The sequence below is a fragment of the Podarcis vaucheri genome, assembly GCF_965113315.1.
Source record: "Podarcis vaucheri genome assembly, chromosome: 3".
Taxonomy (NCBI): Eukaryota; Metazoa; Chordata; class Lepidosauria; order Squamata; family Lacertidae; genus Podarcis; species Podarcis vaucheri.
In genome coordinates, this window is record NC_138761.1 from 75,459,831 (window position 1) to 75,477,244 (window position 17,414).

General features: G+C 39.0%; 1 protein-coding gene across 4 annotated transcripts in view; it reads left to right on the forward strand.

Annotated features, from left to right (window-relative positions):
* ATG5 (autophagy related 5) overlaps nucleotides 1–17,414 on the forward strand; it is a 25,875-nt gene continuing 8,461 nt past the window's right edge. Inside the window, exons 1-6 of one of the 4 annotated variants that reach the window (XM_082216689.1) lie at nucleotides 1–140; nucleotides 2,541–2,703; nucleotides 3,610–3,737; nucleotides 12,827–12,905; nucleotides 14,289–14,451; nucleotides 17,042–17,136. In XM_082216689.1, coding sequence (XP_082072815.1) covers nucleotides 2,596–2,703; nucleotides 3,610–3,737; nucleotides 12,827–12,905; nucleotides 14,289–14,451; nucleotides 17,042–17,136 — 573 coding nt within the window. In that variant the 5' untranslated portion in view covers nucleotides 1–140; nucleotides 2,541–2,595. Of the gene's footprint in view, nucleotides 141–195; nucleotides 405–433; nucleotides 456–791; nucleotides 933–2,540; nucleotides 2,704–3,609; nucleotides 3,738–12,826; nucleotides 12,906–14,288; nucleotides 14,452–17,041; nucleotides 17,137–17,414 lie in introns of those variants that run through there. The other 3 variants (XM_082216690.1, XM_082216692.1, XM_082216691.1) reach the window with 3 other exon arrangements.

The following is a 17,414-nucleotide window of genomic DNA, read 5'->3' on the forward strand; positions in this document are numbered from 1 at the left end:
GCGAGGGGGGGGGCAGCAGGAGGAGGAGGAGGAGGAGGCCGGCTCAGTGGGCGGAGCCGAGCCTGCGCAGTGTTGACTTGTGCTCGAGCGAGCTTCGCACTCAGGGGGTGGCCCGGCCAAGGAAAGAAACAAACTGCCAGGTAACGGCATCTTCCGTTGTCCCCTCCCCCATCAGGGAGGCGGGAGGAGGGGGCGGCGGCGACGTAGAAAGGAGTTGGCTGGTGGGGAAGCTTGTTTGTTGGGTGATACGACGCGGGAGCGGAGACTGGACGGGGCAGGAGAGGCTGCCGCCCCGCCCTTGTGACCCCTTCCTCTGCCTGAGGGGGGGTGGAGGAGAGGGGACATCATCTGGGGCACAGATTTATTCCTCCACACGCCTCGTAAACCTCTTCACACGTACACACGTGAGCCTGGGTGTATGTAGAGTGTTCTCAAGGCACCCGATAGCGCTGAGGGTAGGCTTGGGAGGATTCATTTCACCACCAGAAACCATATATATCCGTTACAGCGCGGGAAAGGGCTGTCTCCCCCCCTCAGGTCCTACTTGCGAGTTTCCGATAGGCATTTGCTTGATCCCTCTGTGAGAAAGGGGTGCTGGGCGAGGTGGGCCGCTAGCCGGATCCAGCAGGGCAAGGGGCATAGTTCTTCGTTGTGCCACAAGGTTTGTATGCGGAAGGTTGCAGGTCGAGTCCCCAGGTAGGACTCCTCTGTCTGTACAATCAGCTCAGCATGTACAGTACTGAACTAGGAGGACCAATGTTCAGACTCTCTTTGTTCTGTAAATACATCAGGAACATGAAATCAGCGAGGCAATAAAACCTTTAGGCATACCAAGGTGTACAGAAGAAGCACAAGCCACTATTTTATCTGTCCCCACTGCAGAGGATGTTGAATTGGCCGTATCTGAGGCATTGTTTTGGGGAAGGATATCTGTAAGAAGCCGTCAGCTTTGTTTATTAAAGAATTTGTATTCTCCTCTTCTGTGTTTCCCATGCATAATACTAAAATAGAAAATAATCAAATGGTGATAAAAGCAACTGTTAAAATACTGTAAATCTAAAAACTTAGCAGGATTAAAAAAAGTTTCTGCCTGGTGCCAAAAGGACAGCAGTGTATTTGTCAGGTGAGCCTTGGAAAGTAATTATGTGTCACCACTAAGAAGACACTCTCCCTGTTTGCTACTCACTATCAGAGAGGTTTCTTCTCAGTAACTGGCCCTAGTTAATTCAAAATACAGCTGCTAGGCTACTAACTGTTTTGTGAGTAGTTAAAGACAGTCCCACATACAGTACATTACAGCAATCAAACAGATGTCACAAACGATAATGTTTTAGAGCAGGCTTCCTCAACCTCAGCCCTCCAGATGTTTTTGGCCTGCAACTCCCATGATCCCTAGCTAGCAGGACCAGTGGTCAAGGATGTTGGGAATTGTAGTCTCAAAATATCTGGAGGGCCGAGGTTGAGGAAGCCTGTTTTAGAGCTAAACTGTAATCAAGTTAGCAAGTCGCTGAGATACGGCATTCACGTAAGATGTGAAATTGCAGTGAATATATGTTTCATTAAAATTGACCTATTTGCCAGAGTTTTGGAGAATAGACATGTCTCATCAATTTCTAGGAATTGAATTATGGCATTAGAGATATGTCTTAGGTAAATTGGTAGAGATATTAAAACTAATGTGCAAGAGCAAGGGTTGAAACATGGCTTCTTCAAAGGGAAGTTCTTTGCAAACTTTGATATCAAGAATATTAGTAACCATATAGATAAGGGTTATATAGTAAATTCCATATACCTGAACTTCCAAAAAGCTTTTGACAAAGTCTGTTACCAAAGGCTCATGAGTACGCTTCACTATCAGTAATTGAAAGTTTATTGATGTAACTTGCAAGCCACTCTCCATTGAAAACCGACTTACACCTATAGGAATAACTTTCAAAACACCTCTCATTGTTAATACATATTCACTATGGCCTGTGCCAGTGATTCAAGGGAAAAAAACCCCTATCATGATTTTAAAAGCAAAACTAATAGTTCATAAGAATCATTTTCAGAAAGGAGTCCCATAGAGTTCAGTGGAGCTTATTCCCAAGTAAGTGAGTATAGATTTGCAGCCTAAGGAGGATGTAATTTATCAACTGCTGTTTCTCCCCAAAGGTTCCATTTGCTGTAGTACCACCTTTGAGGACAAATATCAGCATTGAAGGGCAGAATTTTCAGCAGCAAATGATGTAGAGGGTCAAAACCCATCCCTGCCTGTGCACTATGATCCTAATCTGGATCAAATCCTTCACAGCTCCTACTTCTGAACAACAGCAAAAGAACCTAGGAGAAAAAAATTCTCACATTTATTAAGCATTTTTGTATTTGGGGACAGGTGTTTAATGTACTGGGGTACAAAATTTTGTCTAGCTTTCTTCAGCCAACCATTTCTCTGTAGATTAAAAGAAGAAATGCCTTTGTTATCATGTGCTGTGGAAGTACACTAAAGGGATAATATGATTCATGTGCATCTAAAAGCTGACTATTTTTATATTTTGCAGTGGTTTTTCTGGGGGAATAATTTAGCCTACATGTGCTTCTGTACTTCTTGGAAGAATGACAGATGACAAAGATGTACTTAGAGATGTTTGGTTTGGGCGAATACCAACTTGTTTTACCCTATATCAGGACGAGATTACCGAAAGGGAAGCTGAACCTTACTATGTAAGTATTATAAACACATGTAGAACCATCATTTTGATGTTTAGTATTCGACTATACTTGAGGAACATACTGTGTTTCATCATCTTCTTGATGCTGGAAAAAATGATAGAAAGAAAGAGGAGATAATGCTTGTTAAACAAAGAACTGTTAAGGGAGCTTCTTCCAGCTTTTCCATTACAGAAAATCCTTTGTGACTGGATGAATTTCCATGCTGTTATTAACTTTGTAAAATTATTTGGATGTTTTGGAAATCTTAACATTTGAAATGTACAGCCTTAGTGCCCATTAAAAAACATTGCTTTTCCATGTGTTTGAGGAATTCTAGCCTAGATGCTGCTATGCCATAATCTGCTGCTGCTACATGAGATTGATTCAACTTCTGTTCCCAAGAAATAGCAGCAGCCTGAAAAAACAAGGGTGAAATATTTCCCCTAAGACTTCCAAATACTCAGTAGGAAAACAAAGTCCTAAGCATTCTGTTTAGAAGAAACTTCACTCTTTAAGCACAGTGTGCTTTAATTTTCTTGAGGGTTAATTGTCATTGCAAGTAGTTTTCTCCTGTTTGGGCACAGTCCCATTTGTCCATATGAGGAATATGTTTATTATGCTAAAAGATCATTTCTCTATGAGACCCAAGATTCTCTCTGAAGCCTTATTTAAATGGAACTTGTGAAGAAGCAGTGTTTTGCGGAATATACCTTGACCACTTTTCAAACTGCAGTCCTTAGCACACTTACTTGAATAAAAGTCCCTTTGAACTTAGTAGAACATAACTTGCATATCAACCGCCCAGTACTATTTATGTTATAAGTACTGCTCATGTGACTGAAAAGCAAGTAATATTTTTAATGTAACTTTTACATGTGATTCTTTTCATAAAGATGTGCTGTTTACCTTTCCTTTCAGCTGCTTTTACCCAGAATAAGTTACTTGACACTGGTAACGGACAAAGTGAAAAAACATTTTCAGAAGGTTATGAGACAAGAGGATATTGTAGAAATATGGTTCGAATATGAAGGCACACCACTAAAATGGTAAGTTATTTAACTTTTTGAGTATTTTAGAGTGTTAGCATCTATATTTCCTGACTGCATATTGTTCTTGGGAAGCCTAATCAAATTGAAGTTGCCCTATCAAAATCTAAGATTGTGGGCAACCTTTTTAAAAAAGATATTAATTCCTCAGTGACGTCAATATACCAAATAACATTCTATTTTGCACAATTAGGATTAAAGTGCTTTCCTTCTTGCTTTCTCAGTGCATGCTCAGAGTTCCAATTGTGAGCCATTCTGTCTCTGCAAGTACAAAAATGATGGTGATCTCTTAGTTTCAGATGTGTCCAACATGAAACATGGTCTCGGAGAATTGCATAAGCTTGAGAACTAGGGTTCTCCTTTCCATTAAATCAACTTGCAGCTTACAGGTGTAGAGCTGCTATGGCCTTGTGCAGACATAATTCGCTCACTGCTGAAATCAGGAGCGAACTATGAGGATTAAAAGCTCCATGCCACCTTTGGAGCTCACATTTCATGGACCTGCCTTAATTGGGCATAAGTGTTGGTATTAACAGTTGAATTGCATGATGTGTTCCATCCTCACCCCAATTTTATTTTATATAATTTTTTAAAAGAAGCTTTATTGGTTTTTCTAATGGCACTCCACTTTACAGAAATCCCAGGGTATACAGTGAACATACAGCATAAGAATACACAGCAGTTTACAATACTAAAGAGGCAACAGCTTCTGTCCGCTATATGTCTGCACAGCCTGGAAAGGACTGATAATGTATTTAAGTCTGTTTGTTAGAACTGTTGCAAACAACGTATAGTTGCAAGTAATGTTCAGTGGTACCTCAGAAGTCAAATAGAATCTGTTCCGGAAGTTCGTTCGACTTCCAAAATGTTCAGAAACCTAGGCTGGGCTTCCGATTGACTGCAGGAAGTTCCTGCAGTCAATCGGAAGTTGTGTAAGCTGTGTCGGACATTCGGTTTCCAAAGAACATTTGGAAACTGGAACACTCACTTCCGGGTTTGCGGCATTCGGGAGCCAAAACGTTAGATTCGCAAGGCGTTCGGGATCCAAGGTACGACTGTATAGTCACTATTAACAGAAAGTTAGACCTAGACAAGTCCATCTTCAACAGGCCCTTATTAGGTTTCAATAATACAATACAATAATTAGGGTTAAGTTAAGTGTTGGTGGAGATGTTAACTGCAAAGTCAAGGGTTCCTGCATACTAAGATTCGAAACTGTCTTAGTTACACAAATGCTTGCATAGTCCCAAGCAGCTTGGTACATCCCACCCCAATTTACATTCTTCTGAAGTAGAGATCTGTTACCCACCTTAATTACATTTGAGGCCTTCATACAGTGACATCAATTATAAATAAGCAATACAATTTGTTGGCCCTAATTAGGATTTTTAAACTAGAAGATACTGATAATAGTTAGTGCACATAATGGGTTCCAATGTGCCCAGGCTTTTGAGTGAGGTTCATTGTGTTACTTTCATGAATATGTGATTGTTAGTTAGTGATATCTTCTAAAATCATGACCATAAGTTTAAACATCAGAATTCTGCTAACTAAAATACAGTACTTGAAAATAATCATTGATTGGTTTCTCTTTAAAATGGACATAGCCTTAACCTACAAGCGTGTTAATAGCTCTTGATAATTCGAATTCAAAACTTCCCCCAATAGTTCTGTGATATTTGAATTCTTTTAAGTTTGATCATACATGGTATTTACAAAGCAATGACATAGCATTCAAGCTGATGTTCTTAAATTAATATTTGTCCACAAATTGGTTTTTGTATAAAAAAGTTGGAAAATTTTAAAATTAATTATGATAGTGTATTTAGTTGTATCACTTTTCGAGTTTTTGAATCCTCAAGCAGATGTTCTGCAACTGCACACCACATGCATATTAGAGGTGCCTATTTTTATTTTTGCATTAGGAACTTCCGTGGTTGAGGAAATCAAGCTTAAACATCTTCCATAACAAACTGTTATTCTCAGCAACTCATGGAGAGTTTGTGGTTGCTTGACACCCTCTCTTCCTTTTGCCTCAGGGAGAAAGTTTATTACATTTTTCTTCCTCTTGGCTCAAATTCTAGTTTAGCATATCTGGTTCATAAAGCACATTCTTTAAAAGCTAAAGGACACTCTTCAGTGTTCCATTTTACATTTAATATCATGAAGTGCCTGCAAACTTATAACAATGATATGGCTTATTTATCTTTATCCTTCCTTCCCCATGTCTCAGCCACCTACATATGGCTTGAAGGCTAAAATTAAAAACTGATGGCTCACTGATCCTGTAATAGTTTTTTTATATGTCTTGTACAAAATAAAAACCATTTAACCATTTTCCCCAAAGCCCAGTTTTCAAAATAAAACACATGGTCTGTGAGGGCCATTTAGTATCTGAGAGGGTGCGGAAAGGAGGAGCAGGTTTGGCTTTGTGTTCCTAGGCTGTGCCATTTATTCCTATGGGTAATGAACCACCCACATCAAAGAAGTGTTTCAGTTTAAAGCATTGTAGATTTAAACAGGGAAAACAGGTAGAGAAAAATGGGACTCCATGTCGCCATCTGGTGGCACAATGTTATAACGCATATAAATCACTTTTTCTTTACCAGTCTAGCTGAGTCCCTAGATAAAACATATGAAATGGAGAGTGATATCCTTTCTCATTAGCTCTAAAATTAATGGTGTGGTTATAGGTCTTAAGGGCTTAGCTGCAATATTTAAAGCCAGGAATGTTGTTAATTGTGTTAATTTCAGTATCCCGAAGACATGGGAATTAAATCCCAGTGTTTAAAAACCACAAAGGTATTGTAACATGTTTTGAAAGACTAACATATATTGTGGCATTTTTACTATAAGCTCTACAAAATCAGTTATTCTTTGAGAAGCCGAAAGAGGGTTTGCTTGGAGGTTGTTTTGCTAACTTCAATTAATGCTGCTACTTTTCTGGAATTTGAAAATATGTACAGCGAGATTCTCTAACGTATGCATGCCCACTCAAGGTAATTCCTATTGAATTCAGTGTGGCTTATAGATAATTAGATATAGGATTTCAACCAAAGTGACATGCTACTTCCCAGGCTCTGAAAAGAGGGCTCTAATAGATCTTTTTTTTTTTAACACTGTGATGAAAGAGCAACTAGTAGTAATCATGGGTATTACAAATTTCTGTATCTAGTGGCCTCAGCAGTTTACTTAAAAGTTACTGCATAATGCTTACCTAACCAGCAGATGGTGCTAAGTAACTACATATTGCAGCTTCGCACATATCTTGGCTTGTCCTGTCCTTCCATTCATAGATAATAAAACAAGTAAAAACTATGAACTGTTTTGCTAGCCTGCAGTCATTAAAGGGAACGTATGCAGTAAAATTAATATTTACACCCAGCTTTGGAATTGAATTCTAACCTGCATTTTGTTGCAGTTAACTGTCAGCCACCACTTTAGACATTTACTTTAACCCCTTGTAACTGGCTTGTGTGAGGGAATCATGGTTCTATTTATGGCCTATGTGTGGAGTCTGACAGTGTTTAGAAAGATTATATGAAGTTCGTACTCTTGTAATAGTCTCAAAATCCTCTACAATCTCTATGAAACATCTGACAAAACACATGCTTACTGACAGAGTTATATTATTGCAAAGTTGCAAGTGAGTGTGAAATTTTCTCACCACTATCATATAAATATTATATTGTCTTATAATTTTGTACAACTATTTATCCTTTCTTTGCAGGGGGCATTTACTCATCATGGGCTGCTCAGACTTAATGTTGTAACATTTGCTGAGATACTTGTAAGCAGAATTAAAGTTAGATGATTGAAGAGGTGAAAAAAGACTGTTACTATAGAAAGCATTTCAAATAGTATGTGGTTCATACTTTCAGAGAGCCCCTGTCCCCACTTTGAAACTACTTACTACTTTCAGTTTCTGTCAGCAACAGCCTTGAAATTTGACAAGAGCTACCAAACTGTCAGAACATGAGTTTAGACATGTGTTGGGATTTTTATTTGACCAGTTTCTGAATATATTAAGGAAAAATAAATCATCTGTAAAGTGGGCCTTTTCAGAAGAGTGGCCATGTTAATGTGATGCAGCAGAAGTAACCTGAGAAATAGGTCAGGTTCAGACAGTACAGTCTTACTGCATAAATGTATGCAGAATGAGAATGGTAAAACTTTCACAACAATAATCAGTGATAGCACATCACCTTGCTATTAACTTGGATGAAGAACGCTGCAAACCCAGAAGTAGGTGTTTTGGTTTGTGAACTTTGTCTTGGAAGCAGAACATGTTTCGCTTCCTGTTGAGTGTGTTCCATTTGTAAATTGAGTCCCCCGCTGCTATGGGAAAGCACGCCTTGGTTTAAGAATGCTTTGGTTTAAGAATGGGCTTCTGGAACGGATTAAGTTCGTAAACCAAGGTACCACTGTAGTAGGAGAAAGCCATTGTCTCTGTTAAGAATTAAATTTCTTGATAAGTTGTAATTCAGCAGTTTCACACTTGAGTTTTCTTTAAAGTTCCTTTGTTAAAGGTTGGCACCTTAAGGTTAATAACGGCAATCTGCTAAACTGAAATGTTCTTCTGGTTTCTGGTTAATCTCTTTGCTGATGTCAGGATGCTGGAAGATAGCACATATATTGGAAGATGAATGGGTGAATGACACCTTGGTGTTGTGGCTGATATTATTAGGTCCTGAAATGCTGTTGTTTGAGTGGATATGGGAAGAGATTCAGCATCTGGGTTTGTTGCAGAGTATGGTCTGTTAGGGTTTCCTGGAGTTCCTTGTGAAGAGCTGTTTAGGTTAGGGGCTGTCTGTAAGAAAGTACTGGCCTATCATTCAAGGCCTTGAGAAGAAAGCATTATTGCCCAGCATGAGCTATAGTTCTTTGATACATTGGAGTGATTTCAACTAGGAGCTGGAAGTGGTGACAAGTGGTTTGTCAGTTTCTCTTCTACATCTGCCCTATAGTAGAAGATTCCTGGATGCTGGTCTAGTCCTGATCTGTGTATTCATTTCTTTGGGTGTTCAGTTCTTTGAGTGTCGATACTGTAGCCTAAAAATCCTTAAGCAGGTCAGTATAGAAACAGCTGAATCACAGGGACCTGGCTATAAATAGTGGATTTTGTAATGTGTTCTATCTGAAAGCAAGATGCATGTAGATATGTGTTGATACGGTGGTGCTTACATTTCACCATGTAGTGCACAGTAGTGTCCAGAAAGTGAATGTACTGTATGGATTGTTCTAGGCTCAGGTGAAGGTGTGGTGAAAGTTGTTGATCTGAAGACTGACTAATTTAGAAAGAACCCTGTTTCAACAAGGCCTTAATACCTGATCCAAAACACCCACCCACCTCACTCACACACGAAAACAAAGATCACCACAGCCAATCACAAGCAAACAATCACACCCTAGGCCAACCCCAACCTCTCTCACCACCAAAGGAACACAAGTGAACAACAAAAGCACGCTGACACCAAACTCTACATACATTAAACATAATAGAAACACCGCCACCCAATCCCACCCTTATCCATCTTCCCTCTCTCCACCCCCCTTTCTTTTTTCTCTCCTTTTTTATTTTTATTTTTATTTTCTTCTCCCCCTAATGCCTCAGCAAATGAAACGGATTTGTAAAAATGTTACATGGGGAAAAAATATATATGAGGCACTACACTTCTGTAAAACAAGAAAATCCTTAATAAAATATTTAAAAAAAACAAAACAAAAAAAACAAGGCCTTAAAATTAGAGGGATTATTAATTCGTGTATGTAGAGAATACTAGCTTTCGCTAAAAATGTATGTGTGTTTATCTTCTATAAATCTATATTTATAAATCCAGCATTACCACCTGCATAACTGAAAACTTGTAAGGAGACTTGCTGGGATTTGAGTGGTAGCAATATTTTCAGAAGATTAGGAGTAAGGAAATAAAGAGTACAAATGAGAAGAACTCTAGGTAGTGGCTTTGATCAGCCTATTGCTTATCTATATTTCTCTTACGTTAGCTCATGGAAGACTGAGTCCAATAAGACAGAAACAACCAAATCAGTACTGGTTGTGTTTTACCAAAAATCAGCAGAGCAAATTTGTGGAGTGATTTCTGACTAAATGATGCTGAAAAGCTAATGGTGGGTCTGTTTCCACCATGGCTGGAGTAGTAATACTCTGTTTTCCTATCTATTCATAGCTGATTCGGCATTACAGCACTCATCTGTATCTGGTGGCAGTTTAATAGTGAAATATAAATATATTCCACTTTCCTGATTATAATAGCTGAGAGAGCTTGATGCTCCTGCTTCAAAAGTCCTGAAGTTTTATTGAGTAGTAAAATATGTTAATCTAGCTGCTCACTGCAGTGGAAACCATTTCTATAAAATACATACATTGGCATTGCTACAGAAATGGGAAAAAATGCTCACACAACCCAAGTAGCATAAGGGGACTTGCAAGATGGTTCAGGCAGTGGTGCAGCCATAACTGCTACTTAGACACAGGCCCCACTGTGGTATATAGACAGTTCTCTGCTAGGGGGGAGTTGTTATGACATAGGCTAGATGGAACTACATTAGAGGCTGCCATGGGCTGTTGCTTCCACTGATTTTTCTTGCACCCCTGTCCAGCGAGATTTCTTTTCACTGGCAAAGGGTGTGATCCTTATTGTGATGGAAACTAGCTGCATTTGTCTAAAACCTCAATGGAGAGCTGGTTATTTCTGAGGTGGAGGAGCATCCATGTGCACACACTTGCATATATAATTCCCTTTGTGAAATGGAGTCATGTGGACACCTTCAAATCCTCTCTTATCTCACATCCCCCTTTTATCTTGCTGAATAGCTGCTGTTAGTAAGTTTAAATGTCTGTTATTCTAACAGATTGTATTAGGAAAGCAGGGGTGATCATTCAGTGATTCCAAAGTATTTAATTTATGTTTCCTGTAAGCATGATGTCATAATTAACTCTGATTGCTTTGTTCCTGTGTCATTCCCACGTCAGCTAGCCAATAGGGAGTGGTTCATGCTCAAGGCTGGTTGGTCTTTCATTCCAGTTAAAACAGGTATTTGTCTATTAAGAGGATCTGAAATGGTATTTAGATGATGTAGAGTTCTTTGCATGCCAGAGATACAAGCACAACTTCTTTTGCAGTGCTAGAATACTTAAGAAGTTATAGGCTGATGTTTCCCTTCTTTGTTCTTGGTGAGGCAAGATATGCCTGATGACTTTTTTATTATTATGAAAGATGGAATGAATTTAGGACAAGGATCTTAGTGCTCACCTGGCTAGAACCAGATGTGTAAGAAGTTTCATGTTTATTGTCTTAGTTATGAACATTTTTCCTTCCTGGTTTCTGAGTTTTGTACCAGGTAAACTTCTTACAGGTTTGTGCCTGGGAATTAATTTCCACTCACCCTACATATGCCACTGCTTTGACCATAAAGGTTAGAATCATTCCTAAAGATGAAGGTTCATTTTTGACATAGTATAACAAGGAGTTCTTGACTCCTTAAGAAAAAATCTTTAAAGTTTTTCCTGTGACCTATTTAATGATGGTGTGTGGTGGGGGTAGCCTCCAAGTGTTGTTTTTCTAAAGGTCTGAACAGTTGCTAGATGCTACCCCTCTACCTATATTCAGCTGAAGCCTCTTTTAAGCAGCTGCCTGCTCCACATGCCTGCAGGAAGCATAGCAGCAACAGGAGGATTACCATGTTTCTTCTCCCATTGTTCCATTTTCAAAAAGTTCTTCCAGCAGTTGCCTATTCCACATGACTGGTAGGCAGCAAAACAAGTAACAGGCAATTCTTGCTATTATTCCCCAGCCAACATTTTTTTAAAAAGTCTCTCAAGTATCTGCCTGTTCCAAATTGCTTAGTCAGCAAAAGAAACAAGCAGAGCAGGAAACGGGTGGATCCTTCGCATCTTCTCCTAATTGCATTTCCATACTAGAAAAGACTGAACCTGTTGAATTTCTGCCTGTCATACAGCTGTTAAAGGCACAAGAGCCTTCAATACTACCCCTAACCCAAAGCCTAGGTTGCCATCCTGTACCCAGCTGTAGGAGTAACCCTGTTAAATACATACAGACTTCTAAGTAGACTTGTATGAGTGTCTGGTCTTTAGCACCTGCTCAGCAGGAGATATGGCTAAGCCTCTTTGCAAAGCCTTCACATTTGCTTTTTTTTTGGAGGGAGGAGGGGAGTCTTTAACACACACCCACACTTGTTGTGTCATAGTATTTGCAGAAAATAGCTACCTGATTTCAGAAGACCCCACCATAGGAAAAAATGCATCCAGGTTGTTAGAGGGATAGGAAGGGCAAGCTACAGAGATTAAGACAGAAGCAGGTAAACTGCACTAAAAGGAGAGGGAAAACAGCAGCTCTTTAGGACTGCAGGGATTCCTACTACCTAGTGACCAAAAAAACTCACTTGTCAGTCACAGCTCTTAACTTCACTAGTTTGCTGAAAACACTTTACAGGTGGGAGCAGCCAGGCTGGCTCATTTCACAGAAATTGTTTAGAAGGGTGCATGTACATTTTGCCAAGGTGTTATTCCTAGAAGGGCTTAAAGACTTACCTTAAAAAAATAATAATGCCATCTCAGAGTCTTGAACTGCTGAGCTATCCAGTGAAGGCCTTCATGTGTGTTGGGTTAGCAAACACCCGCTCCAAAGAAAGTTATGCCACTCTATCTTTTGCACCACGATTGTATGTAGGACTGATTCACAGCATATTTTTTATTCTGCATCAAATTCTCAGGTAATGCTCTATTCATTATAATTCTCTATTCTACTCAGAGTGCTTTTTGTCAGATAGACAGACTATAAAATTATATAACACGTAACCAGCATGTATTTTTTCTTAAACTTTGCTATAGTACTATTGCTATTGTCATGCACAATGGCTTCAACAAAGTTCTGTGATGAATGTAAAGAGGTTTGCTGAGAAATGGCTTTTGTATTTAACAGGCTTCTTTTGAAGGTTTGGGGAAAGTGCTTGCTTTTTAATTTTTTATAGAAACAATCTTTTTTAATGCAAATTTTCAAGTATGAAATGGTCATTTATTTGGTTTTAATGTTTTCTTTTGTTACTAGGCATTATCCTATTGGTTTGCTTTTTGACCTTCATGCTTCAAATACAGCCCTTCCATGGAACATAACAGTACATTTTAAGGTATGTTTATGGTGCATCTTTGGAGTTGTTCAACACTTCAAAAGCAGAGGCAGCTCATGTAATCACAATTTCTTATATGCTTGCGTGAAGGGGAAAGGGAAAGCACTAGCAGACAGCAAGTGAGGATTGCTGGTTTTGCACCTGCTTTCTGTCACTTACATTTGTCTTTTAGGTGATTGCATTCTTACTCTGCCAATTTTTACTGTATTTTAATCCTGCCTGTTTGAGGGTTTGTTTTATGTTGACTTGGTTTAATGCTCTACAGCAGTGGTTCCCCATTAGCTAAGTACTGTGGGGGCCCTGTTTTTCAAAAGCCAAGCCATGGACCCCCTACTTATGAAAATTTTGATATCTCTCTGGTCATTTATGTTATGTGAATGGTGCCACAGACTCCCTAGGTGGGTTATCTGGTCCCCCTGGCGTCCATGGACCACCAATTGGGAGCCACAGATATACAGTTCTAAATGTAAAGATCATATTGTTGTAAACCACCTTGAGGACCGTTTTTATGGCAAGAAGGTGGTATATAAATGTATACAAGTTTGCCTGTCAAGAATTGCCTACCACTTTGTCCCTGTTTTCTTTCCCATTTTGGCTTGTATCCATACCTGCTCTTCCATGTACAAAAGGCCTCTTTCCATTTGTGGTTAGGGACTGCAATCCAGTAGAGGCCCCCACTACAGGAAGGCTTTTGCTTTTGCCACTTCCCCCTACATCTCACCCCACACCCAGCATTACCTCCAACAGCATTCCGGAATGGCCCAGCTGCTGCTTACAGGGATTCTGGATCCAACCCCATGAATTTAGTTTAGCTTCACTGAAATGCAGAATGGGTTCTAATCTGGAAGCCTTTCAAGCAGCCTCTCACATGCTGACCATTGTGTCTGCATAGAGCAAGCAAGCCAGAGCCATGATCCACAGTAGCTCAATTTGGCTTTCTGGCGGGGGGCCACGGCGGGGAAACCTATATGTATTAGAACACTTGACTTTTATTTCTTTATAAATGCCTTCCGTATAAGATACCAGGTAGGTCTCTGAGTACAGTTTCTGAGCTATGTGGAGAATTTCTACTAAAGGCTAAAACCAAAATAATTCTAATTCTACTGATTCAAAAGCTAGTCTATGTCTGCCTGCCTTGTCTGAGGAAGGGGAAAGGAGAACTATATTGACATCTGCTTGATGTTATTACACAGGGTGCAGAATGGAGAAGAGAAATCTAGTAAAGCTATTGCTTTCCTTTAACTATACACAGTTGCACAGTTAAAGTTCTCTTAAACCCTTGGGAATTATTCACCATGGTTTGTCTTGGTTGTTGCTCTAAAATAACAGTTGAATTGATAAACTGCTCGCCTTTGGATGATCATAATTTTGTACTTCTTTTAGAACTTTCCAGAAAAAGATCTTTTACACTGTCCCTCAAAGGATGCAATTGAAGCCCACTTCATGGCTTGTATAAAAGAAGCAGATGCCTTGAAACATAAGAGTCAAGTTATCAATGAGATGCAAAAAAAGGATCATAAGCAACTTTGGATGGGATTACAGAATGGTAAGAAACAATTTCAAAGTGAAGCAATTAAGTCTTTGGCTCAGCTTGCATACAACTCACTATGATTTGTTGTTGTATGCTTGAGCTGAAATAATGTGGTATGGAGAAATATTTCTCTTAACATTTAGTTTCATTTTCACAGAATCTTGATTTGTTAGAAACCAGGGATCATTGTTTTATCACAAACTGATTAGTTAAAACAGGCCACTTGAATAAGTCATGGTTTGAATTTGGCTTGTTCTAAAGCAGACAGAGTTGTATGCCAAGCCTGAGACTGTAAAAGTGCAGCTAAAGAGGAAAGGTCCTTTCCCCAATTGCATGGGAAAAGAGGAGAGGAGGATGTAGCATGAGAGCCCAAAGGTTTTCTGAAACTCATTCCAGCTCATGCATGTAGCAGTAAACCATGCTTTGTCACTGTGTGCAAGTGCAGTATTTATTTTAGCACACTGAGTTCAATGATTTTTTAAATGATAGCTTGTCATTTTTCTTTTTTTGAGTGGCTAATGATAAATGCTTATCTTAAGATAATTTTAGCTGAATGTGAATCATAACTGATACTTAAAATGTCAAGTGTTTAAAAAATGAGGTGTGGATATAGCTAGTGTTATACAACTGAGAAGCTTTACCTTTTGGATCTGCTTAGAGTTTAGTTGATGGTTGATATTTTCTAGCCCTTTTGTTTTAAGTACAGTGGTACCTTGGGTTACAGACGCTTCAGGTTACAGACTCCGCTAACCCAGAAATAGTACCTTGGGTTAAGAACTTTGCTTAAGGATGAGAACAGAAATCACACAGTGGTGGCGCGGCAACAGCGGGAGGCCCCATTAGCTAAAGTGGTGCTTCAGGTTAAGAACAGTTTCAGGTTAAGAACAGACTTCCAGAACGAATTAAGTTCTTAACCCGAGGTACCACTGTATTAGTGCTGTATGTTATTTAAATACTATCTAACCTTTTTCATGTTATTGGATGTTGACACAGTTTCTCTTTGTTCAAGTGTTCAGATGTGTGATTTATTTCATGGAGGGTGGTAATAGAAAATCGTAAACTTTCCATCACAGCAGTAGCCACACATGGCAATCTAGATGTGAGAAGTTAACGTCCCTCATTTGATCCTGTTGATTAGGAATCCATGCAGGCAGTCTTGAGGAAGGGTTTTTGGAGTGCATAATAATAGCTTTGCAGAAGACTAAAAAAATCACATAGGATTGTGCTTTATCATGGAAAGTATTCAAAGCATTTAACAGCAGAAAAATAGAAATGGGAACTTTTAAAGTTTTGTTTGTGTTCTTTAATCAGTTTATCAAAGATTCTCTTCACTTACACTTCTACTTCAAATCTTAAGATTATTTTGGCTTGTTTGGGACAACACTGTGGTTATTCCAATATAAGAGGTTGCTTAGAAATGTTGGTTGTACAGGTTTCACTGTGTGTCATTGGAAACTGCACCTGTGGAACCCAACAGATAATGTTTTGAAAGCTTTCAAATACTAATTTTATATTTCAAGCCTTAGTAAAAGAGAAATAAGAAAAACTTATGAAACCAAGAGAACTTTTTAAAATACATGCTGTATCTTTCAGTATTGCTTTCATTATGGCTTTCATTATTGATGGGATGATTTTAAACCTCTTTCTGAAACAAAATTCATGACCACAAAAAGAAAAGAGAGTAGCAGTTGTGATAACTGCCTCATAGTTAATGATACATCTGCAAGTTGCTTTTTCTATGAAACATGCATTTGTCGTCCTGCCCATAACAACTTTGGGTTTAACTTATAGTTGATTTAATAGTTTGATTCAATAAAGCTTCTGCAAGTATCATTCAATACACTGCCAAATGCTACTGTTCAAATGGGGTGGGGTGGGATGTCAGAGCACCATGTGGGCTGACAGTTTGAATCCAGGACTGTGGCCATGGCAGAAGAAGGACCCTCTTGAAGTGTAATGCTGGAAGCCCCTCCATTGTAAGCTCAGGTTGTATATATGTGTAAATAATTCATTTATCCTAAAGGCCCCACAATCTCCAGTGTGCCTCATTTCCAAAGGAAACACAAGCCCTGTATAAGCCCCTGGACCTTGTACCGCTTGAGATTGAGGTAGCATGTAACATTAGAATCACAGAATCACAGATTTATAGAGTTGGAAGGGAGCACAGGGGTCATCTAGTCCAACTCCCTGCAATTCTGAAATCTTTCACCCAACATGGGACTTGAACCCACAACCCTGAGATTAAGAGTCTCATGCTCTACTGATTGAGCTATCCCTCAGGGCTCAGTGCAGCTTGTAAATGAAGAAGCATATAAGAAAAATGCACAAGTGTAAAAACACGTCCAGGAATCGCTCAAGAGAAATGGCATTTTTTGCTGAAGCGGCAAAATGTTCAGGAAAACACAGACATATGTCAAGTAGGGGGATTTTTTTTTTAAAAAAAATACTTTTGGGAGAATGGCAACCCTAGTGCTTGGATACTTCCATTTTATTTCTTTTCTGTATTTCTGTAGGCAACTTGCAACAGTAAAAAATAAATAGAATTTTTCTTATGTCCTATTCTATAAAAACATTGCATAAGTATATTGTTTTCATTTTTCCCCAGACAAATTTGATCAATTTTGGGCTATAAACCGAAAACTCATGGAGTACCCTCCAGAAGATAGTGGATTTCGCTACATCCCATTTAGAATATATCAGGTAAAGGATAATTTTTAAAAAATCATTTTTCACATACATGTTGCATAGTCTTTTCTATTTTAGAAAAGCTGACCAGTTCTTATATTTGTTGAGACCTTTTGCTGTGGGAAGAAGGAAGAGGCAAACATGAATAAATGGTATTAAACAGGGCATAACTTTTGTTTAAGGATCTGCCATGCATGCTTTTCTATTCAGACCATTTGAAGGTGTGGGTAACTCTAACCCCTACCTTTGAGCTGTTCAGGCAGACTGACATAGATGCCAGTTGCGATATGCCC